This window comes from Macaca mulatta, chromosome 6 (genome assembly GCF_049350105.2).
Source record: "Macaca mulatta isolate MMU2019108-1 chromosome 6, T2T-MMU8v2.0, whole genome shotgun sequence".
NCBI lineage: Eukaryota > Metazoa > Chordata > Mammalia > Primates > Cercopithecidae > Macaca > Macaca mulatta.
In genome coordinates, this window is record NC_133411.1 from 159,156,220 (window position 1) to 159,180,880 (window position 24,661).

The window sequence follows — 24,661 nt, forward strand, 5'->3', positions numbered from 1 at the left end:
GCAGTCGCCCACATGGGAGATCAGGAGGTTGGATGCGACCCACAGGTTGGGTTGGTGATCACCTACCAATGGGTGTTTAGCCCCATGAAAAAGGAAACTCATCTAAGACAACTTCCAAGTGGTGCAACTTGCTGCCTTGTGCCTAATGATTCCCCATCACCCAGAGTTCCACCAGAGATTGGGGGGCTGTAATGGCTCGGGAAAAAGACCCTTCAAGTCTAGCCAGATCTTAAGCCACCCCGGGGTAAGAGGTGCCCAGCTCTCCTATCAGGAATGGCCCGGGATAAGAGGTACTCAGCTCTCCTGTTAGGAATGGCCCGTGCTGCTTTGCTTACAGTGACTTTGTGCTGGCCTTCCAAGGCCCACAGACTGCTTATGTCCTCTAGCAAATCAGAATTGTGCATGTCAACACTGTTTACATACAATTTCAGGGAGTCCATAGACTCCTAACCCTGTGCTGAGAAGCTGTCTTGTAGAAAAGCCAGTCCCATCATTGATTGCCAAGAGATTGGTGTGGACTGAGCAGAACAGTTGCAGTGCTACTCTAGGGAGGGACTCGGGGTTGGGAATGGAGTATTCTGAAGAGGAGGGTTCCAGCAGCCAAGAGTGTGTGTGTGTGCGTGTATGTGTGTGTATGTGTAATGGGCTGTGATAGAGATACAGGGATTAGAACAGGAGGACAGTGGAGCTCTGAGGAAATCAGCCTGGCCCTGAGTGTTTGAGAAGATCTGCCAGGGGGATGCAGAGCTGGGGAGCACAGCTGGCCTCGGCCAGGGCAACTTTGGAGGGCAGTCCCATCCCAGCCAGGCAGCTCTGGGATCACTTCCTCTGAACCACTCCAGATGGACTAGCAGCCTGGAACCTTGTTTTTCACAGTCGTCACTCCCTGGTGTGACAAAACACATGCTCTACAGTGATAAAATCTGAACATTTAAGCAAATTAAAAATGTTTATTTATATACATTTAAAAATATCTCCCTATATAATAAAAGAAAGTACATTTCATCTGACACTTTCCTTAAGCCACACACACACATCTCCACTGCACTTCTGGTTTGATATGAGACCAGAACAGAGGGAGAGAAGAGGGAAAGGGAGAGTGAATATTTACCATTTGGATTCCTAAGCAGTCATTTTGCCAAGAATCGTTCAAAACCCCTCTGGAATTGGGGAGAGGAGATGGTGACAGCAATTGTCAAATGTGCTTGGTTGCCAGACTCCTGGCCAGTTGTATGATCATAAAATTGGAGCTTCAGTGGGTAGATTGATTTATGTGGATAACGTCTTTTAGAAAATGTTGGAGTTTTGGCTGGGCACAGTGGCTCACGCTTGTAATCCCAGCACTTTGGGAGGCGGAGGCAGGCAGATCCCTTGAGCTCAGGAGTTCAAGATCAGCCTGGATAATATAGCAAGACCCCGTCTCTACAAAAAAAATACACAAATTAGCCAGTCATGGTGGCACACACCTGTAGTCCCAGTTACTTGGGAGGCTGAGGTGGGAGGGTCGCTTGAGTTCAGGAAGCGAAGGTTGTGGTGAGCCAAGATGGAGCCACTGTACCTCAGCCTGGGTAATAGAGCAAGACTGTGTCTCAGTTAAAAAAAAAAAAAAAGAAAGAAAGAAAGAAAAAGAAAAGAAAAGAAAAGAAAGAAAAAGAAAAGAAAAGAAAAGAAAATCTTTGAGTTTTGTTGTTTTGTTTGTTTTATGAAAGGGCTGACTTTCCCCACCAGGGCTGTGGGGATGGAGAAGACGATGGCAGAGAGGTACGAGCTAGAGGTCAGAGCCTGGTGAGGTCAGACTCCTAGGTTACAGACATGACTCTGTCTTTACTGAATCACTGAGTGATTTTGCAAATCCTCTGCGCCTCAGTTTCCCCATCTGAAAGGCATGAGCCTAGATCCATTTGCACCTCACAACCCCAGTGACTGCCACGGTGGCTCAGTGTTCGCCCCCTCATGTGTCTGCCCAAGGGAGGCTAAAGTCCTGGCCCGCTCCCTTCTTCTCCCCCAGAGCTGGGTCCGTGAAGTGGGAGGAGCAGGTGCTGCTAGGAAGGGTCATAAAGAGGCCAGGCTTCTCAGCTCCTGAGCCAACTGCCTCACCCCTGCTCGCTGTCCCTGTGACTCTCTGTGCCTTCCAAAGGGTCTCATGAAACCCAAGTGCCAATGGGAGAGAGTGGTTGAGCAAGGCTGCTGCCTCTTTTGTACAAGATGCATTAACAAGCCCAGGGCAAGGGATGGGGAAGGGTCCTGCCTGGACCTCCTTGGATTCAGGAGCCCTTGGCTTCTGCCTCTCCCAACCATGACCCACAGTCTTCCTAGGTTCATTCCCAATACCCAGTGCATGACTTCACTCCTACGGGACAGTTGCCTCAGGTGTAAAATCAGATGCACAAACCTGTCTTCCCAGACAGTTGGAAATAATTAAAAATTAGATGTTGGATGCAAAAATCCTTCACAATGCACACAGTAGGGCTCCATAAATGCTCCTTCTCTTCACACTCACAGCCACTCTCGGTCCCATATGGGTCAGCAGGCAGGGGGCAGAGGAGACAGACACCTTCCTCTTGGGTCTGGAGAGTCCCTGGTCTGCTCTTTGTGGCCAGTCTCAAAGGGGAGAGCAGTTTGCTAGGATCTGGGCAGGGGGAGAGGTGGATTGGAACCTGGCCAGGCCTTTACCCAAGTCCATGCTTTGACTTAAACCCCTCCAACCTTTTATCAAGCCCCAGGGGTGGGAGAGAGCAGACCCTTATTCACATCTCTCCCCAAAGGTCTCCCCCACCATGTCAACTGATAGGAAGCCAAACAGATGTATGATTAATGTCTGAACTGGCACACCTGCGAGGGTGAGAACGGCACAATTTGTAATGTATATACTGGTCCACTAGCGTATATCAATCAGTCCCAGCAAACCAATGTGTGCCATCGCTCCAGCTCATCATTTCCCATCCTAGCCACAGGCTCACTGGACCCTCAGGACATTCTGAGGCAACCATGCATGGGCTGGCTCATGGCCCATTTTACAGATGTGAAATTAGAACTTTCCAGAAGCCATACTGCTGCTGGACAGGAAACCAGTTATTGATGATCTAAGTTCCAGATCACAGTGACACTGTGGCACTTGCTGTCCCTTCTGCTCACCCAAACCTCCCCATTTTGCTTTCATCTTAAGGAAAGGAGGAGAGTTGAAGACTACTACTAGTCCAAAGGTCCATGAAGCCTGACTCTGTCCCTGGTGTCACTCATTAGCTCCGTGACTTTGAGTAACTTAACTTCCCCGTCCCTCAGCTTCCTCATCTGTAGAATAGGAGTAACAACACCTACCTCTCCAGGCTGAGAAAATAGCATACCTAGTTCAGGACCTGGCACATTTTAGGTGCTCGATAAAAATGGATAGATTAAATAATTGGACTAATGGTGGCGTGGGCAACCCACAGTCAGTGAATAAATGCTAACTGAGCACCTACTAAGTGTCAGGCCCTCTGTGCTGGATGTTTTCTATGCTCCATCTTCCTGAATTGCTCACACTCCTGTGAGGGAGGTGAGATTCTTATCCCCTAAGGTCGCAAGGCAAAGAAGAGGCAGGGGGGTGGGCTGTTACTGGCTGGCCTCCCTCCTGGCCCAACTGTGGAAAGGGAGTCCCAGAGAGGGCAGGTCGCTTGCCCAAGGTCACGCAGGAAGCTGAGGTTTCCGTCGCGAACCCCCCTCCCCACTAGCTCAGGGCCCTCCAATCCGCAGCTCTGCGTGCGGGGGCGCGCGCATCCCCCCGCCGTCCGTCCGTCAGTTGTCTGTCTGGGTGTTACGCGGGCGTAGCCGTGCACCTTTCCCCAGCCTCGGGCGCTGCGCAGGGACAGACAAGGCGTTCACAGCGTCCTGACCGCGCTCCACGCCCGCAGCCGCCAGACGGCAGCGCCTGCGTCCGTGCCCGCCCCAGCCGGTGCGCGGGAGCCGCGGGGGCAAAGGCGCAGCGGCCGGTGGACCATCTCTCGTGCCCTCGATCTCTGCGCTCCGGGGCAGCTGAGTCCCGGCCACCCGCCCTCCAAGATGAAGAAGCTCCAGGGAGCTCACCTTCGCAAGGTAGGGCACGAGGGCGGGGGCCCGGGGCGCACCTGGAGGAGGGTTGGAGAGACCCGCCCCCATCGAGGCCCCTGGGGAAGGTCTGAGGGCGCACCCAGAGCAGCTTCGGGCTCTGGGGAAGGCCCGGCTCAGCTGGATTACAGGGAGGGTCAGGGTCACGGTCTGCGCCCCCACCTCGGCCCCTGCCATCTGGGGTTCGGGATGTAGTATGAAGGGAGCCCTGGTTCACTGGGCCAGGGCTATAAACAGGTGTCTGCAGTCCTGGGAGGCGCGGGGTCGGGGCGGCCGGGGCCCGGCACCCACCTCTCCCTAGTCCCCAATTCCACCCTGCTGCTCCCCGCCAGGGGCTGATTGCTGGGTGTGGGGGGTATTGGGATACCTGAGCGTTGAGCTGGACTCATCTGGGAGGTGGGGAGTGGGAGGCGGTCGTCCATACTGAAGCCGGCTCCCTGAGCCTGCGGGAGGACTCTCTTCTTTCCTGCCTGCTCCCTGCCCGCCCCTTTAGCTTCCCTGCTGAGACCCCAGGCTGCCCCTCTGCAGGTCTGAAAGGAGACAAAGACAGGGAGGGAGCTACCGGAGGCCCGAGGATATGGGCAGTGAAGATGGAAGCTGGTGTGGGAGATTGGCCGTTGGCCCAGACCTCAGGCTCTCCCCACCTTGCCTGGTGGGATTGGACCTCTCAGTCAAGCTGTCAGCATATGAGGAGGGGGAATATTGGGGGAAGTTTTCTGGCTTGTACCAGTCCTAACTAAGGAGTCAGATCTCCTGAGTACTAATTCTGCAGCTGCCACTTGCCTGGTGACTTTGGACAAGTTAATTCTCTAACCTGAACCTCCTCTGGCTCAGCCCCAGCCTGGAGGCACCAAAGCAGGACCCACTGGGTGTGTGAGGTGTGGGGAAGAATGTGAAGGGACTAGTAGATGTGAGAATACTGTTCTCAGGGGCTGGTGTTACCAACCTCCCTACACACGCACACACTGTCACACTCACACTCACTCACACACACTCATTCATTCAAGTTCTCTGCTCTCGGGCAGCTGGGCTTGGAACCACTGTGGTGTGTCTTTATTTTTTTGAGACGGAACCTCGCTTTGTTGCCCAGGCTGGAGTGCAGTGGCGCCATCTCAGCTCACTGCAAGCTCTGCCTCCCAGGTTCACACCATTCTCCTGCCTCAGCCTCCCGAGTAGTTGGGACTACAGGCGCCCGCCACCATGCCTGGTTAATTTTTGTATTTTTAGTAGGGACGGGATTTCACCATGTTAGCCGGGATGGTCTCGATCTCCTGACCTTGTGATCCTCCCGCCTCGGTCTCCCAAAGTGCTGGGATTACAGGTGTGAGCCACCGTGCCCGGCCGGTGTGTCTTTTTTATTCACTGACATAAGTGACTTCTTGGGACCATTTGTGAGTCTCTTGGGTCCTGTTTCCATTCTCTTCCACTGTCCTTCTCTTCCCTCTCTGCCTTCCCTCCCCACAAGAGGCCCTGTCCCTCTCTGCTATAGGGCTGCACATTATGTAAATAGCCATGTTTTGTGAAGCGCTTGCTGGGTGCTGGGCTGGAGGGCTAGCAAGCTTTATCTCATTTAATCCTTTAACACTTCTGGGGGCTAGGTCTTAGTAGCCTCACTTTATAAATAAGGCAACTGAGGCACAGAGGGGTGAGACTTACTGCTTACCTGCTGACAGGCTAAGCAACCTAGAGCCAACAGGAGAGAGGGTTGGTTCTAGGTTGCTACCTCCTCTCAGGGTCCTTTCCCTTTTCTCAAGCAAAATTGGACGGGAATGAGAAAATGCCAGGTTTCCGCAAAGGAGCAGCATTGCTCAGAGATGAGCACTGGACTTAGAGTCAGGGCATCTAGGTCCAAATCTTGCTGTGCCTTTAACTTGCTGTTTGACCTTGGGCTCATCCCTTCTTCCTGAAACTCGGTTTCCTAATCTGCACAATGATTAAGTTGGACTCCAGATTCCTATTGTCTCTCTCTGTCCTGAAGAGCCTTGGCTTGGGCAGTCTTGAGTCTCCCAGCCCCTGCTGTGGGTCCCTAAAGGCGAGCATGCAGGTCTGACAAACTCAGCTGTGTGCTCCTGCATGCCCCGGGGTAGGGAGTGGGAGATTCAGGAGTGGGAGCCTTACACCCAGGAAGAAGTATGAAGCAACTCATTCAGCTTCCAACCCTGCCCCAGCTATTTGATTGCTTTCTTCTGTCTCCCAACCAGCCCCATCCTCACTGTGCCAGCCTCCTGGGATTCACCCCGTGGTGGGGTTGGGGACTCCAGTTGGGCTCCTGATTGGCTCAGCTTTGGAAGACCCCATGTCCTGCCCCTGGAGCAGAAGCAGGCTTCCCTCTGATTGGGGGAGGAGGGGAACGAGCTGGCAGCATCCTGCTCATGGAACTCTTGTCACCATGGAAACAGAGAACCAGGACCGCTCCGTGAGCATGGAAAGGGCAGCTTCTCAGGAGGGATCAGAGGAGCCTCATTACTGGGACCTCCTGTGAACTGGCCTGAATGGTGCTGGGCTGGACGGGGGCGTGTCTCAGGGTGACAGGCCTGCTCACCACCCAACGCCAGGAACAGTGTCAACTGGCTGCCACTCCATTCCTCCCAGAGCTCACCTGGGAGTGAGAGGTTCCTGAAGGCTGATGCTCACCCAGCCGGAGAGGCAGCCTCAGGGAAAGGGGCATTGGAGGGGAGGGGCGGGTTTCACAGAAGTCTGGGATCTGCTGCTCCTGTCACCTCAGCATGTCCACGATCACAGCTAAAGAACTGCCAGGCATGTGTTTGTTTCATCCCTTGCAGCCTAGTTACTTTAAAAACAGCTCTTCATGCTCTGTCATTGTCATCGTCACCCATAATAATGCCTGGCTGTTCCTGTCACCACGGCCCCTGTGGCCAATAGCCAGTTTCTGGCAAAATCAACACTGTGGTCACCATCACTGAGGGTCTCCGAAGGGAGAATGCCCCGTGGACCTCCCACCCACTTTGAAGCATGAAAGGGAACCTTAGGAACAGCTGGCCTCCGCTCCCCTCTGGGCATGCATCTCCCCTCCAGGGACAGCAAGATTATGACTTTCTGAGACAGATCACAGCTTAAGTACCTTCTTCCTGCTCATGAGCCAGAATTCACAAAATTCACCCAGACCTCAGGCTCTCCCTACCTTGCTTAGTGGGGTTAGACCCCCGCAGCCAAGCTGTCAGCATGTGGGGAGGGGGAGTATTGGGGACAGTTTTCTGGCTTATGACTGAAAAGTACCAGTCCTAAACAAGGAGTCAGATCTCCTTTGTTCTCAGTAGGCCCCATTTGAGCCACGGAGCATCAGTGGACTCCCTCCCTCAGGGGAACCCCAGGTCCCTCCAAGTCCTCTCCTTTCTATGCTGCGGGCTCCCAACTTCTTCCTGTTGTCCTCCTATCACCTCTTTTAGGCAGAGCAAGACTCTGTCTCAAAAAAAATAAAATAAAATAAAAAGGACCATCCCTTAATTTGACCTCTGTGTTAGCCAAGCTAAGGTCAGGGTAGCTTTGTTAGTGCCTAAGCTACCCTGCTGGCCCAGTAAGTTTTGGTCGCCGAAAATCCTGAGGCTCTCCTGCATATGACCAGGTTAGTCCAGTTGAGAGCGTTTGATTATCTGGACTGATAGTGTCTTTTCATTTGGCCCCGTTCAATTCCAGAGTCTTGTCTTGAGGTCGCATTTCTGGCCTGGCCTCAGTCTTCTCCCTGACCTCTTTGGTCTCTCTCGTTGGCAGCCTGTCACCCCAGACCTGCTGATGACCCCCAGTGACCAGGGCGATGTTGACCTGGATGTGGACTTTGCTGCAGACAGGGGCAACTGGACAGGAAAGCTGGACTTCCTGCTGTCCTGCATTGGCTACTGTGTAGGCCTGGGGAATGTCTGGCGCTTCCCCTATCGAGCCTACACCAACGGAGGAGGTATGGGCCTGAGGTCCTGTTGGAGAGTGTCTGGGGTGATGGGCCAAGGCCCTGGGGTAGAGTGAGCTTTTCGGTGGCCTCAGCCACTGTCTCCTAGGCGACCTTGGGCAGAATTCATTGAAAGTGGTGTATAGTAACTTGGGGCTGGGAGGAGGGAGTTCACCCTGTCTTGTCCTTCTCATCACCCAGGCCCTTCCTTCCTCCCTCTCATCCCCAGGAAGGATACCCACATGGTTCCCTCTCTAAGGCTGGCCACGCCCTGCACGGTGGGCAGAGGGAGCTGCCTCTGCTTCGTGATAATGAGCTGTATCTGCCTTGCCGATGATCACTGCTCTTTCAGTGTTCTCCCCACCCCTTCCTTCCCCCACCTCCTCCTGAGCTGTGCTCCATCAATCATTCCCTCTCTTGCATCTCCAATCTTTCCTCCTCTCTTGGTTCCTTCCATTCAGGCTGCAAACACAAAGTCTCCCATCTTAAACAAATTTTCTTTCGCCCCTGCTTCTCCATCAAGTGACTGTTCCAAGTCTCATTAGCAAAAGCTAGGGCTGAGCACTCACCACCTGTCAGGCCCTGGGTTTGGTGCTTTCTGTGCCCATCTCATTTAACCCTGGTGATGACCCTATTGGGTAGGCACCATGGATACGATGAGGTAGCTGAAACTTGAAGAGACCAGCGTCCTTGCCCAAGGTCACAGGGTGGCAGACTCAACATTCCAATCCAGAACTGTCTCCTCCCTGGCCAGTGTGCTCTCACCAGTACTCTGTATCTCCTCCTGTCTCTAGCAAACTCTTGAAGGAAGCATATATTGAGAAAGTGAGAGAAATCCAAATAAAGCTAGAGATGAAGCAAAGAAAGGATAAATTTACATGACTAGGATGTGTGGGACTGGAGCTGGCCTCTGAAGCTCCAGGACCTTGAAGATACCCATGGTGTCTCTCGGCAAGCACTCTCCCCATGTCACTACTCTTCCTCTCTGTGTGCTGGCCTCATTTTGTCCTGAGACAGGCTTCCTCCCCGCAGTTGGTGAGGGGCAGGCCTCGGGGGGAGGTGGCCGCAGACAACTCTGCAATGACTTCATCCTCAGATAGGTTTAGCAACCCAAGAGCTTTGCAGAACTGCTCTGTCTGAATGAATCTATACAGAATTGCAGGGAAGGTCTCTGATAAGCCTGGCTTTGGACAGGTGCTCACTGAGGAAGGTGGAGAGGGCGGTGAACTCCCTCCTCCCAGCCCCAGGTTATGATAAACCACTTCCAACTAATTCTGCCCAAGGTCGCCTAGGAGGGGGTTGGTTGATGTGACTGGCAGCCCTTCCAGAGCCATATGGTGGTGGGCAGTTCTCTAAAGAAGTGACTGCCAATATGAGAATCAAAGGGGAAGGGCTGTGGGCCCACGGAACCACAGGTGGCAGTCACAAGTATCTGAGGCGACGTGGTGGGGAGGGGCAGGCAGATAGAGTGGAGCCAGATTCTGAAGGGTGCTGGTTCTGTACTGAGGAGTCTGCACTTTCTTCAGTAGGAAATTCACACGTTCTCTCCCTCATTCATTCATTCACTCCCTCAGCAGGCGTTTCTCAGCGTCTGCGCTGAGCCCAGCACTGTTCTGGGCACTGGGGCTCCAGAGGTGAGTAAATCCCTGCTGGCCACTCTGGCCCTCAGCAGTCTGGTGTAGAAGAGAAGAAACCTACAGTGTTCCATCAGGTCTGAGGGGGCGTCTGCAGGCCAGGGGAGGGGTGGGGCTAGAGCTGGGCTTTTGGGGGAGCTGCCCCCAAGGCCCTTGCTGACCACCCCGCTCCCGGCAGGCGCCTTCCTCGTGCCCTACTTCCTCATGCTGGCCATCTGTGGCATCCCCCTCTTCTTCCTGGAGCTCTCCCTGGGCCAGTTCTCCAGCCTAGGGCCACTGGCTGTCTGGAAAATCAGTCCCCTCTTCAAAGGTGAGGCCTCAGTGGTCCCCAGGGAGGAAAGGGCTCAGGGCCTGGGGGAGGCAGGGAGGTTGCCCCCAGAACCCCCACAAGCTCCAGGCAGAGATGGAAGTGAAGCCCAGAAAGCCGCCAGCTCCCCGGAGGCCACCCCACCCAGCTGGCAGAGGGCTTGGCCTGGGCAGCCCAGCAGCCTCTCCCCACACCAGGCGCCGGCGCAGCCATGCTGCTCATCGTGGGCCTGGTGGCCATCTACTACAACATGATCATCGCCTACGTGCTCTTCTACCTCTTCGCCTCCCTCACCAGCGACCTACCGTGGGAGCACTGTGGCAATTGGTGGAACACAGAACTCTGCCTGGAGCACAGAGGCTCCAAGGACGGCAACGGGGCCCTGCCCCTCAACCTCACCTGCACCGTCAGCCCCAGTGAGGAGTACTGGAGGTCAGGCAGCTGCTGGCCCCGCAGCATCTGAGGGGACCCTGCACCACTGAGGGTGGCCAGAGGGCATTCCCAAGGGGCTCAGCATGCACCACCAAGATGAGCTCAGGTGCTGGTGGCAGGTGGACTCTGGCTTCTAATCCCAGCTCTTCACCTGACCAGTTGTGTGCCCTTGAACAATTTATTTGGCTTCTGTTGCTTTATCTGTAGCATGAGGGCAATAATACTGGGTATGTCAGAAAGGTTGTAGTGAAGATTAAAGGAGAGGAAGCATATATTAATAAATTGTGCAGTCCAGTCTGGTGGATAGTAAGTGCTCAATAAATACTAGCTGAGAATGATGATGATGATGATACTAGTAATAGTAACATTATGAAGTCTCAGTTTCCTCCTCTGTAACAGGGGTTGGTAACAGTACCTGCTTCATAAGATGTTATCCAGTTAGTGATTTAACCCACTCATTCATTCTTTTAATAAATATTTATTGAGCACCTGCTATATCATAGGTAAAGCACTTAGCATAAGGCCAGGACTGTACATAGTAAGGACCATCTCAGACTTCTCTAAGAGAGATAGGACTATGATAGAGTAAGGGATCGTCATCAGAATTAAACAACATAACGCAGGTGAAACCATTATCACAGTGCCAGGCACATGGTAGGTCCTGGGAACGGTGGGTGTTAGAAGGATGTTGCACTCATCAGCCTATCCCAATGCCCCATTTTATGGTCAATAAAACAAAGCCTTGTCACTGCATTCTGCCTTTAAAAAAAGAGAGAAAGAAAGAAAGAGAGAGAGAAGAAAGAAAGAAAGAGAGAGAGAAGAAAGAAAGAAAGAGAGAGAGAGAGAAAGAAAAGCCTGGAGGCTTGCTCAGTATTGCTCAGTAGTTAGTGATAGAGATAATACTGACACTAAGGACTCCTGGGTCCTGATCCTGTTCTGGATCATTCTAAAATAGCCTGGTCCCTAGGTGGTACTGTTGGCTGGCCAGAGAACACAGACCCTATAACCCCACCCGCTCACCTACAAAGGACTGCTGTTAGGAGATTTTTCCCAGATAGGCTCCGTGTCTTGAAATGTTTTGGTATTTAACCTGCATGCAGTACACAGTTCATTCATTTGTCCACTTCAAGTCCATCTGAAGTGTCCACACCTGCTGAAGAGTTTATCTGACCAGTGGGAAAGAATCAGCCTGAGTTTGCAGCTTAAAGCCAAAGGATTTGATGCAGTCACTGGCAACTGCCAGGGTGGTCTCCATGGCCATGCCACAGCCCACTGCATCAGTCTGGATGCAGGCAGGAGGCAGATGGATTGTCAGAGGGTTTCACTGAAGGGAGTTTAGTGAAGGGACTTTTCAGAGGGTCATGGAAGCCACAGCGAAAAGTGAAGCATCAGTGACTAGCAACCAGGAGAGCTGTCACCACCCCCGAACCTAGGAGGCAATGGGAGGGAACCAGGGGAGAATCGGAGCCTTGGAAGAGGGGCTGCCTAAAAAACACAGTCATGGCCAGGCCCTGGATGGTGTGTGTGTGTGTGTGTGTGTGTGTGTGTGTGTGTGTGTGTGTGTGTGTGTGGTATACACATGTATATGCAAATACCCAGACCCCTCATTCCTCTCCGAACTCCAGTCTCCCGCTGTTGCCTCCCATTAGCCAAACCCACATGGGAGCTGAAGAGGAAGGGTGGTCTCGCACTCCTATCCTCAAGCGATCTTGCCTCCTCAGCCTCCCAAAGCTGAGGAAGGGGTAAGGTCTGCTGAGGCCAGCCTCCTGCGTCAGAGTTGGTTGGAGAAGGATGGAGAGGGACCAAGAGGGTGTCAAGTGGAGAACGGCAGTAGAGCCTTGTGAGCTGGACATGGGTTGACTCCATGTCTGTGGAGCCTGGCGGGGTGACCAGGGGACACTGAGACCTTTGTCGCCCACAGCCGCTACGTCCTCCACATCCAAGGCAGCCAGGGCATCGGCAGCCCTGGGGAGATCCGCTGGAACCTCTGCCTCTGCCTGCTGCTGGCCTGGGTCATCGTGTTCCTCTGTATCCTCAAGGGTGTGAAGTCTTCTGGCAAGGTGACGTTCGGGAGGCCCCGGAGGCCTGAGGGGCTGGATGGGGTGAAGGTTTCCTGGAGAAGGCGGGGCATGGACTGAGCATGAGAAGATGAAGAGACTTCAGCTGGGAGAAGGGAGAGAGCCTTGAGGCTGGGGGATGAGGGCTGCTTGAAAAGAGACATGGAGGTGAGAACACATGGGAGCAAGGCTGCTTTACTAGACTGGAAGCTCACCAAGGCAGGGTCTGCACTCAGCTGTATCCTGACCCAGTGCATGGCACTTTGACTGAGCTCAGCAAGAATTTGTTGAACACTTGGAGTGTGAGTACATGAGTTAGGGCTCTTTGAGATGCGGGTGACCAGAACCCAGTTACCACACTCAGTTGGAAAGTCCAGAGGGTGTGCTTCAGGCACAGCTGGGTCTAGGGGTTCAATCAGTGTCATCAGGAAACTGGTTCTCTGGGTCTCTCAGTAGTGCTTCCTTCCAGGCTGGCTTCCTTCTGAGGCTTCATTCTTCGTGAGGTCGCCCTAGCAGCTCTAGGCATACGTCTAAGCTTGGTAAAGGGTTGTTTTCCCCAGTTCGCAAGTATTTTAGAATTGAGTCTCACTGGCTGAGCAGGGCTGTGCATCCATCCCTAAATTAATCCCTGTGGCCGGGGGGATGGAATGCTCTGCTTGGCTGGGCGTGGGTCATATATCCACCCCTGGAGCTGGGAATGGAGTCACCTCCATGGTGGGACAGTCAGGTACTGTTACATGAAAAAGGCAAACTAGAGACTGGAAGACAAAGCCACGGATGTCTACTGTAGGTGATGAAGGGGTGGAAAGGACGATAAAGCTGTTTTGAAAAAACTCAGGGCAGGAGGTGGTGGCTCAAGCCTTTAATCCCAGCACTTTGGGAGGCCGAGGTGGGTGGATCACCTGAGGTCAGGAATTCAAGACCAGCCTGGCCAACATGGTGAAACCCTGTCTCTACTAAAAATACAAAAATTAGCCAGGCATGATGGCAGGTGCCTGTAATCCCAGCTACTCGGGAGGCTGAGATGGGAGAATTGCTTGAACCCGGGAGATGGTGGTTGCAGTGAGCAGAGAGATTGCACCACTGCACTCCAGCCTGGGAGGCTAAGTGACACTCTGTCTCAAAAAAAAAAAAAGAAAAGAAAAGAAAAAACTCAAAAACCTTCAGGATGGTTTGCCCAATCATTGATAAATCAGAACTGTTTCCTCTGCATGGTGCAGCCGATAGCAGAAGTGGGAACAGAGCCATTTAAGACAAAAAAGACAGGGTAGAAACCATATAGAAAGAGAGGAGAGGTTATGGTCAAAGCCAAGGCAGTGAGGATGTTGAGACTTGATGGTGTTTGCTGAAGGGGTGACTGGAGGTTTGGGAAAGAAGGAGAGAGGGAGGAGTGAGTTTGGGAATGTTGAATGTCTGAGGATGATGCAGAGTGGGTTTGCCAGCGCAGGGAGTGGACACGGGGAGGAGGAGGCCTTTGTAAGCAACAATGGCTGTCTGGAGCAGGGGCTGCAGTGGACATGGTCTCATGGCCTTGGGAAGCAAGGTGGTGGTGCTTTGCCGATGCTGGGTGTGTGAAGGGAGGAGGGAAGCCTCACAAATGAAGGCTGGTTCCTAGCTTGGGCTACCACAAGGCTGGGGAGGCAAGTGACACAGATGAGTTTACAAGGAGTGGCACTGAGGGAAGGTCCCCGATGCCATCAGCTCCTTACTTACCATCTCTCAGGTGGTGTATTTCACGGCCACGTTCCCCTACCTCATCCTGCTCATGCTGCTGGTCCGCGGAGTCACCCTCCCAGGGGCCTGGAAGGGCATCCAGTTCTATCTCACCCCCCAGTTCCACCACCTGTTGTCTTCCAAGGTGAGCCCCTCGGGGCGGGGTGCAGAGGGAGGGGCCAGGCCTGAGCTGGAGAGTAGAAAGAGGGCTCCCTGGGACACCCCAGTACCAGGCATTCTGCTCAGCCCTCCTTGTGTCTTTTTAATTTATTATTATTATTTTATTTTTAAATTGATAGGTAAAATTGTATGTATTTATCATGCACAACGTGATATTTTGAAGCATATGTATGTGGGGGAACTGTTAAATCTAGCTAATTAGCATATGTATTATCTCACATAATTATCATTTTTGTGGTGAGAACACAACATCCACTCTCTTAGCATTCTCCAAGAATACAATATATTGTCACTAACTGCATATTATACTTCATTTATTATTCTTAACAATCCTGTAAACATTATCCTCCTTGTTTTACAGAGGAATAAACTGAGGCTCAAAGGAGTTTTTAATAACCTTAAGGTCATACAGCTAGGGGATCGCAGAACAGGGATCCCAGCCCAGATCTGTGTGACTGTAAACCCCAAGGAGGGCATTAGTGACGATGGTGATAACAATGGTACTGACAGCTGACGTTAATATTTATTGACTGGTGACTGTGCCCGACCTTGCCCTAGTGTTTTACATGCATGTGTGTAGTGATTTAATCCGTACTCCTCCCATGAACTAGGCACTATTCCTATCCCCTCATTACAGATGGGGATCCTGCGGTCCAGAGGGGTGACCTGGCTTGCTCAGGCTGCACAGCTAGACAGTGGTGAAGCTGGGGTCCAAATCCAGATGCCAGGATTCCAGAAAGGAAGTAAAGGGGTTATGCAGGCTTATTGCCAATACAAATCTCCTGAATACTTTACATTAGGCTCTGTGTCCTTCAGAACTGGACCAAGCTTAGAGACCATCTTCTAGATCCTGGGTGGGAAACTGAGGCCTGCAGAGGTGAAGGGACTTGCCCATGTCCCACTGTGTAAGTGTTGGGGCAGGCTTTGCTCCTGGTCCACGTCACTTGTGAGCCAGGCTGGTGACCACGCCATCCCTGGAGCTGTCACACCGTCTTCATTCACTGCCTTCCTTCTCTGTCCTTGACCCTCCACACACCCTCCCTTTCCATCCTTCCTGGCACAGGTGTGGATTGAAGCTGCTCTTCAGATCTTCTATTCCCTGGGTGTGGGCTTCGGAGGGCTCCTCACCTTTGCCTCCTACAACACATTTCACCAGAACATCTATAGGTCAGTGTCCCACAGCCTCCCAGACCCTGGGGTCCAAAGCAGGGAGGAGAGTGGCTGGCCAGGGAGGGCCTCAGAGGCTGAAAGGAAGGCCTACTCACACTGGCCCGCACCTGGACTTCTTCTGGTAGAGACACTTTCATCGTCACTCTGGGCAACGCCATCACCAGCATCCTGGCTGGCTTTGCCATCTTCTCCGTGCTGGGCTACATGTCTCAGGAGCTGGGCGTGCCTGTGGACCAAGTAGCCAAAGCAGGTGGGCAGGCTGCCTGGCCTCAGTGGGGTGAGCATGTGTGTTGGGTAGAGATGGGGCTGGGCCGGTGGACCAGCAAGATCATGGATGGGGGCCAGGCGTGGTGGCTCACACCTGTGATCCCAGCACTTTGGGAGGCCAAGGTGGGCGGATCACTTGAGGTCAGGAGTTCGAGACCAGCCTAATCAACATGGTGAGTCGTCTCTACTAAAAATACAAAAATTAGCCGGGCATGGTGGCACATGCCTGTAATCCCAGTACTCAGGAGGCTGAGTCAGGAGAATCGCTTGAACCCTGGAGGTGGAGGTTGCAATGAGCCGAGATCGGGTCACTGCACTCTAGCCTGGGCAACAGAGCAAGACTCTGCCTCAAAAAAAGGGGCCGGGGGTGGTGGCTCACGCCTATAATCCCAGCACTTTGGGAGGCTGAGGTGGGTGAATCACGAGGTCAGGAGATTGAGACCATCCTGGTTAACGCAGTGAAACCCCATCTCTACTAAAATACAAAAAATATTAGCCGGGCGTGGTGGTGGGTGCCTGTAGTCCCAGCTATTCTGGAGGCTGAGACAGGAGAATGGCATGAACCCAGGAGGCGGAGCTTGCAGTGAGCCGAGATCGTGCCACTGCACTCCAGCCTGGGCGACAGAGTGAGACTCTGTCTCAAAAAAAAAAAAAGATTGTGGATGGGTATGTCATGTGTGTGCATATGCACACATGTGCATGCACAGGAACACGTCCTAGCTGGTTTCTGGTGGTCCATGTGCAAGGGGATGGGTGAGCAAAGGAGTGTGCATTAACCCATGTCTGGAGGTAAATGAGTTTCTGCGCAAGATTGTCATGTTCTGTGCTTTGGTTGCACAAATAAGTCACCTTGTGTGTGTAGGTGTCTATGTGCAAGTGAGAAGGGTGAGAATGGTCATGTGAATCACTGTGTCTTTTGCCAGTGGATGCATGTAAATGTGCGTTAGTGGTATTGTTTGTACCGATAACTGCATACATAAGTATATTTCAATGAGGTTTTATACTGGGGTCTTGTGTTTGTTTATCAACCTATGTTCACTGAGTACCTGCAATGTGCTGGCCTAGGTCCTGGGAGTTAGAAAGTGTCAGAGGGTGCGTTTAAGTGGGCATCTCTGAGTTAGATGAAACAAGTGGCCCAAATGAGTGTAAGTGGCCATGCGTGTCTGCATGTGCATATGGGAGCCCACCGCATGCCCCAAGCTGCTGACCCCCTGTGCCTTTGGCCCAGGCCCTGGCCTGGCCTTTGTCGTCTACCCACAGGCCATGACCATGCTGCCTCTGTCGCCCTTCTGGTCCTTTCTCTTCTTCTTCATGCTTCTGACTCTCGGCCTGGACAGCCAGGTGAGCCTCATCTGTGGCAGCAGGCACTGTGTGTGTGTGTGGTGGGGATAGAACTCTGACCCCAGCCCCTCCTCTCTCCCAGTTTGCTTTCCTGGAGACCATTGTAACAGCTGTGACGGATGAGTTCCCGTACTACCTGCGGCCCAAGAAGGTGGTGTTCTCAGGGCTCATCTGCGTGGCCATGTACCTGATGGGGCTGATCCTCACCACCGATGTGAGTGGCGCTGCAGGGAGGATGGCAGGTGGGCGGGACAAGGGCAGAGGCCTGCAACGAGATCTCTGGCCCAGCTGAGCAGTTGCTGGGCCCCCTCCATCTTCCTCTTTGCAGGGAACCCAGTCCCTCCCCATCCCTGTCTCCCAAGGGAGGCAGCTTGGCCTTGTGATTCAGAGTCCTGGCTGTGGAGATTTAGTCTGCAAGATCTGGGTTCAAACCTTACTCCTGCACTTGCTGAGGGGGCTTCAGGATAAATGATTTCCCCTCCCTGAGCCTGTTTTTCCTCGTCGGTAAAAGGAGGATTCTATAATAGACGACTGTCATGGAACTCAGATAAGACAAGGCCTGGAAGGGCTGGGCTGGCAGCCAGCTGTCGCCCTGTCATCTTGTGCTCCCCGTCAGCATGTCTGCTTCCTACTCACTTCTTGCCAGGAGAAGGGGCTGCAGCAGAGAGCGAGGCCCGGGGAGGGGACACCAGAACTGTGCTTGTGTTTTAGGGGGGCATGTACTGGCTGGTCCTTCTGGATGACTACAGCGCCAGCTTTGGGCTGCTGGTGGTGGTGATCACCACATGCCTTGCCGTGACACGGGTGTATGGTGAGAAGAGCCGTGGGAGGCGGAGTCGAGCTCTCTGCAGTGGGAGAACGGGAGTCTACCCTGGGGCCCCCCAGTACCTGGGTCCCTGGTCCCAAGGGCCAGGGTTTCCAGGGGGGGCAGCTGGGAGAGGGGGGGGCTGCTGGCACTTGTGGGGCCGGTGGGTGGGGCCATTCCTCCTCCCCTCCCCTGTGCAGGCATTCAAAGGTTCTGCCGAGACATCCACATGATGCTGGGCTTCAAGCCGGGCCTCTACTTCAGGGCCTGCTGGCTGTTCCTGTCCCCAGCCACGCTCTTGGTAACTGGGGAGGGAGGGAGGGTTGCTGGCTGGGGCCCCAGAACTGAGAGCGGGAGTCCCCTCTGCACATTCAGTCTGGTAGGGCCACCCTGGCCCACAGTGGAGGGCTCTGGGGTGGGCACCAGAATCCTAGTCCATCCCCTCCCCTGATGTTCCCAGCTTTTGTAGCTGTGCTGGGCCTGGCCCTAGTTCAGTTGGTTAAATGGGTGGGTCTTTCCCAGGCCCAAGGACCTCAGGATTGGAGCCTTTAGGCTGTGATTTCTGTCTTGAGGTTGGAGCAGCTAAGGGATTGGGGTGCTTCAGAACTGGGCTGCTGCAGGCCTTGGTGTTGGGTCAGCTTCGAGCTGGGCTGGCTCAAGCCTTGCAAAGGCTCCAGAGATGGACCACTCCAGGTTCCGGTACAGCTTAGGATCCTGGGTAGCTCTGGGCTGGACTGTCTCAGGCCTTGGGCCGGCACTAGGCTGGGCTACCTCGGGCCTTAAGGCAGTTTAGACAAAAGCCCGCAGTGATGCTGGGAGTCCCCACTCTGCAGGCCCTGCTGGTGTATAGCATCGTCAAGTACCAGCCCTCGGAGTATGGCAGCTACCGCTTCCCACCCTGGGCTGAGCTGCTGGGCATCCTGATGGGCCTGCTGTCCTGCCTCATGATCCCAGCTGGCATGCTGGTGGCTGTGCTTCGAGAAGAGGGCTCCTTCTGGGAGGTGAGTCTGCCCACCCTGTCCACTCTCAGCCTTCCTGACCTGTGGCTTGACCCTGGGTCCCCCTGCTAGAACAGAAGATATATGCACCCACCCCTTATCCAGCTTCTTTTAGCCTGAGGAGATCTGCCTGGGCTGAGGCAGATTCAGGGGCTGGAGTCCTGCCCTGTGGCACTTTGTACCACATGAAGCCTTGGGGGAGGGGGTGGCATAATCTAAAGACCACTGTTAACCAGGGACTGGCCTCAGGTCCCACCATGGGTTGGGAGTGGATCAGGTCTTGAACTCAGGTCACCAGCCCAGAGCTTACTTCTGGAACTCAGCGTCAAATGGTGACAGTGAGGGACCTCAGAGGGCAGGCTGTCACCCTACTCCTGTGCCCAGGAGTCCTGCTGTGTCCCACTGGTGGATGGGGATAGAATGATGGTGTGAGCCCTGCCCATGCCTAGGGTTTTGGGGAGGGACTCAGACGAACATGGAGAGTACACTCTGTTTGCCACAGGGTCTGAGGCGTTGGAAGAGGGGAGTAGTGACCCTTTGTGGACCAGCAGAAGTGGTGTGGTCTGAGCCTCACTGTATCCTCTGAACACTGAGGCCTGCACTTCTGCCACCGCTGGTATGGAGTTCTCTGGTGGCAAGAGGCCATCATCATGAATGCAGCTTTAGTGAGCCCGATGGATGGCATCCAGAGAGAGCCTGGAGGCACCCACAACACACACATCCCACCAGAAGTGTGCTGGAGCCAGCTAGCACTGGTTCATGAGAGCTAATCCTTAAATATTCAGGAATGTGTGAGCTAGGTGTTAAACCATTGGTAGCTAGGAATTGGCAACGGTGGAGATATTTACACCATAGAAAATGGCTATAAAGCGGGCCTCCCCTGCACCCCTCCCCATAGTCTGCTTACCAGCACACTGCCGTCTCTCCTCCACTTTCCCCATGTAGCTCCTGCCCCTCAGCTGCCCCCACCACAAGGCTCCACCTGCAGGGGTTGCTCAGGAGCCAGAAGTGGTTTATGCCTCCCCCATCCTGCTGCCAGACCACAGGGGGCAGCCTGGAGTCTAGCCTCTGCACTGCCTCCAATTGCTGGGTGACTTGGGGCAAACTCCTTCCCTTCTCTGAACCTCAGGAGCTCCACCTCTGCTCCTTGCTTGAGAGCCAGGGTACCTGCAAAGGCAAGTAAGAGAGGGGAGTTGCTCAGGGTGGAGGCTCCAGCTCCCAGGAAGCTCATGGTCCCCAAGCCTTGCTAATGAGCCACTAGGAATGCTGGGCTCCCCAGCAGTCACCACCGCCCTGCTGCCCTGCTGCCCTGCCCCACAGCCAGGGGGAAGGGGCATGTTTTGGGGGGCCTGAGAGGAGTGGTGTGCACTGCGGAGGAGGCATTCCCCAGCTCAGGAGTGCCAGCTTCAGAGGCCAGGGCTTCCAGCACAGACCCTAGGATCGGAATCCTGCCCTGCCATTTGCCAGCCTCGTGGCCCTAAGCAAGTTACTGCACTTCCCTGAACCTCAGCTTCTCTGTCTTTATTTTTATTTTATTTTATTTTAATTTAATTTAATTTTTTTTTTTTTTTTTTTTTTTGAGACAGAGTCTTGCTCTGTCACCCAGGCTGGAGTGCAGTGCAGTGGAGACAATAAGCATAATATCCAATAGGCAGGTTTTTTTTTTTTCGGTCTTTTTTTGTTTGTTTTTTCAGACAGTTTCGCTCTATCACCCAGGCTGGAGTGCAGTGGCGCCATCTTGGCTCACTGCAACCTCCATCTCCCGGTTCAAGTGATTCTCCTGCCACAGCCTCTCAAGTAGCTGGGATAACAGGCACCTGCCACCACGTCCAGTTAATTTCTGTATTTTTAGTGGAGACGGGGCCAGGCTGGTCTTAAACTCCTGGCCTCAAGTGATCTGGGCACTTCGTCCTCCCAAAGTGCTGGGATTAAGTGTCTCTGTCTTTAAAATGGAGAGGGTGATACCTACTTTTAGGCCTGCTACGAGAAGAAAAGAAGCTTATCAATATAGTCTCCATTGTGAAAGGCAGAAAAGCAAAGTATTTTAAAGGTTCAGGATGGGGTCAGGACGGGTTCAAATCCCAGTGTCACCACTTCCCACCTGTGTGACCTTGGCCAACTTAACCGATCTCTCTGAGCTTTAACACTCAGATAATATCAGTGCAGGCAGATGGTAAAAGTAGTAATACCGCTCTCATCAGGACACTGTAAAGATTAAATTAGCCACTGCTTAGCACAGAGCTGGAGTGCAGTGGGTGCTCAATTTTAGGCCAGGGGTTCCCACAGGGGGTGATTTTGCCATTGGGGGACATTTGGCAAGGTCTGGAGACATTGTTGGCTGTCATGGAGGGGAGAGGGGTACAAGGAGGAGTGTTCCTGTCATCTAGTGGGCATAGTTCAGGGATGCTGCTAAACAGCCTTCCATGCACAGGACAGCGCCTATAACAGAGAATTCTCTAGACCCAAAACGTCAGGAGCACTCAGGTTTAGAAACTTTGGTCTGAGCACCCCTGTTTTCAGCTGGAAACAAATCTAAGTCCTTGTTCTCAGGGAGCTTGTATTTTATTGTGGGGGACAGGCAATAAACAAATACGTAAAGGTAAGTTCTGCACTTAAAAAAAAAGGAATACAGGAATTAAGGGGGAACGGTACTTTGGCCAGGATCGTCAGAGAAGACCTCCCTGAGGAGGTGACAGATCTGACTAACTGGACAGGGTGATCCATGTCGGTATCTAGGGTGAGAGCATTCCAGGCAGAAAGGCAACGTGTGCAAAGGCCCTGAGGCAGGGGGCTGGCATGTTTGAGAATAGCATGGAGGCCAGTGCTGTGGCTGGAGCAGAGGGGGTGGAGAGAACTGGCAGAGCTGATATCAGGGAGGTAGACAGGGGCCGGGAGCTGGAGGCCCTGGTGCACACTTTGGATTTCATTTCCAGTGAGATGTGCAGTCATTGGCAGGCTTCTGAGCAGTGGGGTAGCGTGCTCCCAACACATCTTCCTAAGTATCGCTGTGCTGTGAGTACCGAGCTGTGGGAGACCCCGGGTAAAGGCATTATACACGGTATCTCCCTTTGAACCTGCCCAGTGGGCTGCCCAAATGTTAATTGCTTCCTTTCTTTAAGGACACAGGGGCTCTCTCTTCTCCCTCGCAGGACAGGCAGAGGGCTTTGGGAATGTGGTTGAGGAAGAAGGAGCTCTGGAATCTCCAGGCTTAGTCATCATCTTAGTCATGAAAACTGGGGCTCCATGAGGGAAAGGTCAGAGGCAGAAGGAGGCAGGTCGGGGCTGGAAGAAACCAGGAAAGCCAGCTGCAAGCCCACCTCAGTTCTCCTGCTCTTTTCCAAAAGCCCCCAGATTCTTAAGACTCAGCATTTAGTGAAAGGCTCCTAGATCATCATTCAGACGCTCTAAGGAGGGGCCTGGCACGTAATTATAGCAACAGCCGCCACTTCCCAGGCCTTACCCTGTTCCCAGCACCCTGCTAAGTGCGTCATCTCAGTGCCTTCACAACAACCCTATGACAGGACTGGGATTCCCGCATTACAGACCAGGAAGCAGACACCCAGAGCTGAGCGGCATTGCCAAGAGCCATCCAACTTGCAAGTGGTAGAACAGGATTCTCACCGAAGCAGGTGGATCCCTCCCCTGGGGAAGTCATAGTGCCCCCACCTTCCCCGCCAGGGGGCTGTGGCCAGGACTCGCCCAGCGATGTGGTTAGGTCTTTGCTGGGTGCCTGGCCACAGTGAACACTCCACCAGTGCTGCCTGTTTCCTGTTTTCACTGCTCTCGTTGCTTTGCTGCAGCGGCTCCAACAGGCCAGCCGGCCGGCCATGGACTGGGGACCATCCCTGGAGGAGAACCGGACGGGCATGTATGTGGCCACGCTGGCTGGGAGCCAGTCACCAAAGCCACTGATGGTGCACATGCGCAAGTACGGGGGCATCACCAGCTTCGAGAACACGGCCATCGAGGTGGACCGTGAGATTGCAGAGGAGGAAGAGTCGATGATGTGAGGCAGGAGGCAGGTGGGCCTCACAGTCCCTTCTTAGAAGCCTGCAAAGGTCAGCTGTGCCCTCTGGGATTCTGAGAGGCTATGGGGGGCTGCCATAAAGATGCCAGTCCCCCAGTGGGGGTCCCTCTTGCAGCCTCTGCCTCTCCTGAAACCTCTGACAACCCCCTACACGCACAGGCATACTCAGACCCACCCAGAGCTGAGAATGATCCAACTCAGCCCTACTTTGCAGATGGACATATTGAGGCCAGGAGGGGAGGGACTTGCCCTGGGTCTCATGGCAGAGGGGACTTGACCCCACACCTCCTGACCAGTCAGCTCCCTTTCCCATAGGGCAGCCAGCACCACCTTCTCATCTCTATTCAGGGCCTACACCCCTCCCTGTTTAGGGGGAGCCTGTCCCCACGCACCTCAGCACAACCAGAATCTGGAGCTGGGCAGGGAGGGTAGGGCCATAGAGGCTCTTGAGGCTCCGAGGTCCTGGGGATCAAGGGTCAATGAGTTCCGTGGGAAGAAGGATCCCTGGGGGCTCCTGTGTGCGGGACTCCTGAAGGAGGTGGGAGCTGAGGGCCCTGGAGGATGGGGACATTTGCAGAGAGAGGAAGAAGAGGGCAGGGTCGGGAGGAGCTCTGGGCCAGAGGATGCTGAGCTGCCTGGGCAGAGACCAAGAGGGTTGGAGACACTGATTTTACCAGGTTACAGGAGGGTTTAAGACAGAAGGAAAACTAACAGAGGGGAGCCAGGGATGATGGGGTGGGTAGGGGATTTGCATGATGAAGAATATCATTCTGGGTCTGTGCAGGGTGGATTGGAGGGGACAGGGTGGAGTGGGGAGGCCTGTGCAAAGTGGGAAAAGGGTGCCAGTGGCCTGAGCCAGGGCGCTGGGGCTGCGGGTAGGGACAGGAGGCCCCAGCACTTCAGAGAAAGGCCACCCCTTCACCCACTGGACCCCAAGCCGCACAAGCTGGGGAGGTAGGAAGGGTCACTGTGAAGGCCCAGGGCCCCTCTCTTCCCATCTCCCTTGTCCTGGTGGCCTGCAGTGTCTCCTCCAGTTCAGGAGCTGCTAGGAAGCTGGCCTTGGTTGCTGGTGACAGGGAAACCATGAGACTAGGAGGTGGCCTACACACATGGCTGGCTGGTCCCGAGGTCACCCACCCTGCTCCAGGACATGTGCCCTGGGCCCGGTGTAGGGGTAGAGGCAGAGGGCAGAGGGTAGCCCTTGGTACTGTGGGTCCCTCAGAGAGGAGGGTGGGGTGCAGAAATGCCTCAGCACGGCTTATGCACACAGCATTCTCCCGTGGGACAGGGCTCCCTCGTGCAACTGTGGCCAGCCTCTATGCCTGTCTCTCGCTGTGTCCCCCCATCCCCTTGTGTTCTGTTGGTTTATTGTTAATAAATATCAAATGAGGTCATGCTCCTTACCCTGTCTCCTTACTGCTGAGAGCCATGAGGTGGGCAGCACAGGGCTCCCCAGCTCCCACTGGACAGGGGAGAAAACAGGCTCTGCTCCCTCCTTCCCCCAGCTCTCCTGGCTTCTGCCCTGGGTCTGACATTTCCCTATGGCAGTGGGGGGTGGGTAGGGCTCAGAAAGGAAGACAACTCCGGGCCCTTAGAGACTACTTCGTTCCTTGTCACACAGACAGACAAACCGAGGCCCACGGAGGGAAGGAAGCTTGCTCAAGGTGGCCCAGCCAAGCCGAGCAGAGCCTGGGGTGGTGCGGCCAGCAAAGCAGAGCCCATGAGCCTGCTGCCTTCCTTCCTCTC

General features: G+C 54.0%; 1 protein-coding gene across 9 annotated transcripts; it reads left to right on the top strand.

Annotated features, from left to right (window-relative positions):
• Positions 1 to 3,769: 3,769 nt before the first annotated feature.
• Positions 3,770 to 24,309, top strand: SLC6A7 (solute carrier family 6 member 7). Of its 9 annotated transcripts, none has more exons than XR_013418086.1 (15): positions 3,777 to 4,071; positions 7,813 to 7,996; positions 9,797 to 9,928; positions 10,123 to 10,357; positions 12,279 to 12,417; positions 14,138 to 14,272; positions 15,371 to 15,474; positions 15,603 to 15,727; positions 16,973 to 17,085; positions 17,168 to 17,299; positions 17,797 to 17,896; positions 18,091 to 18,191; positions 18,724 to 18,891; positions 22,410 to 22,517; positions 22,689 to 24,309. XR_013418086.1 is itself a non-coding variant. In XM_078004241.1 (15 exons), the coding sequence occupies exons 4-15, from the start codon at positions 9,823 to 9,825 to the stop codon at positions 22,896 to 22,898; spliced, it is 1,668 nt and encodes a 555-aa protein (XP_077860367.1). In that variant the 5' UTR covers positions 3,777 to 4,071; positions 7,813 to 7,996; positions 9,559 to 9,618; positions 9,797 to 9,822; the 3' UTR covers positions 22,899 to 24,309.
• Positions 24,310 to 24,661: the final 352 nt, after the last annotated feature.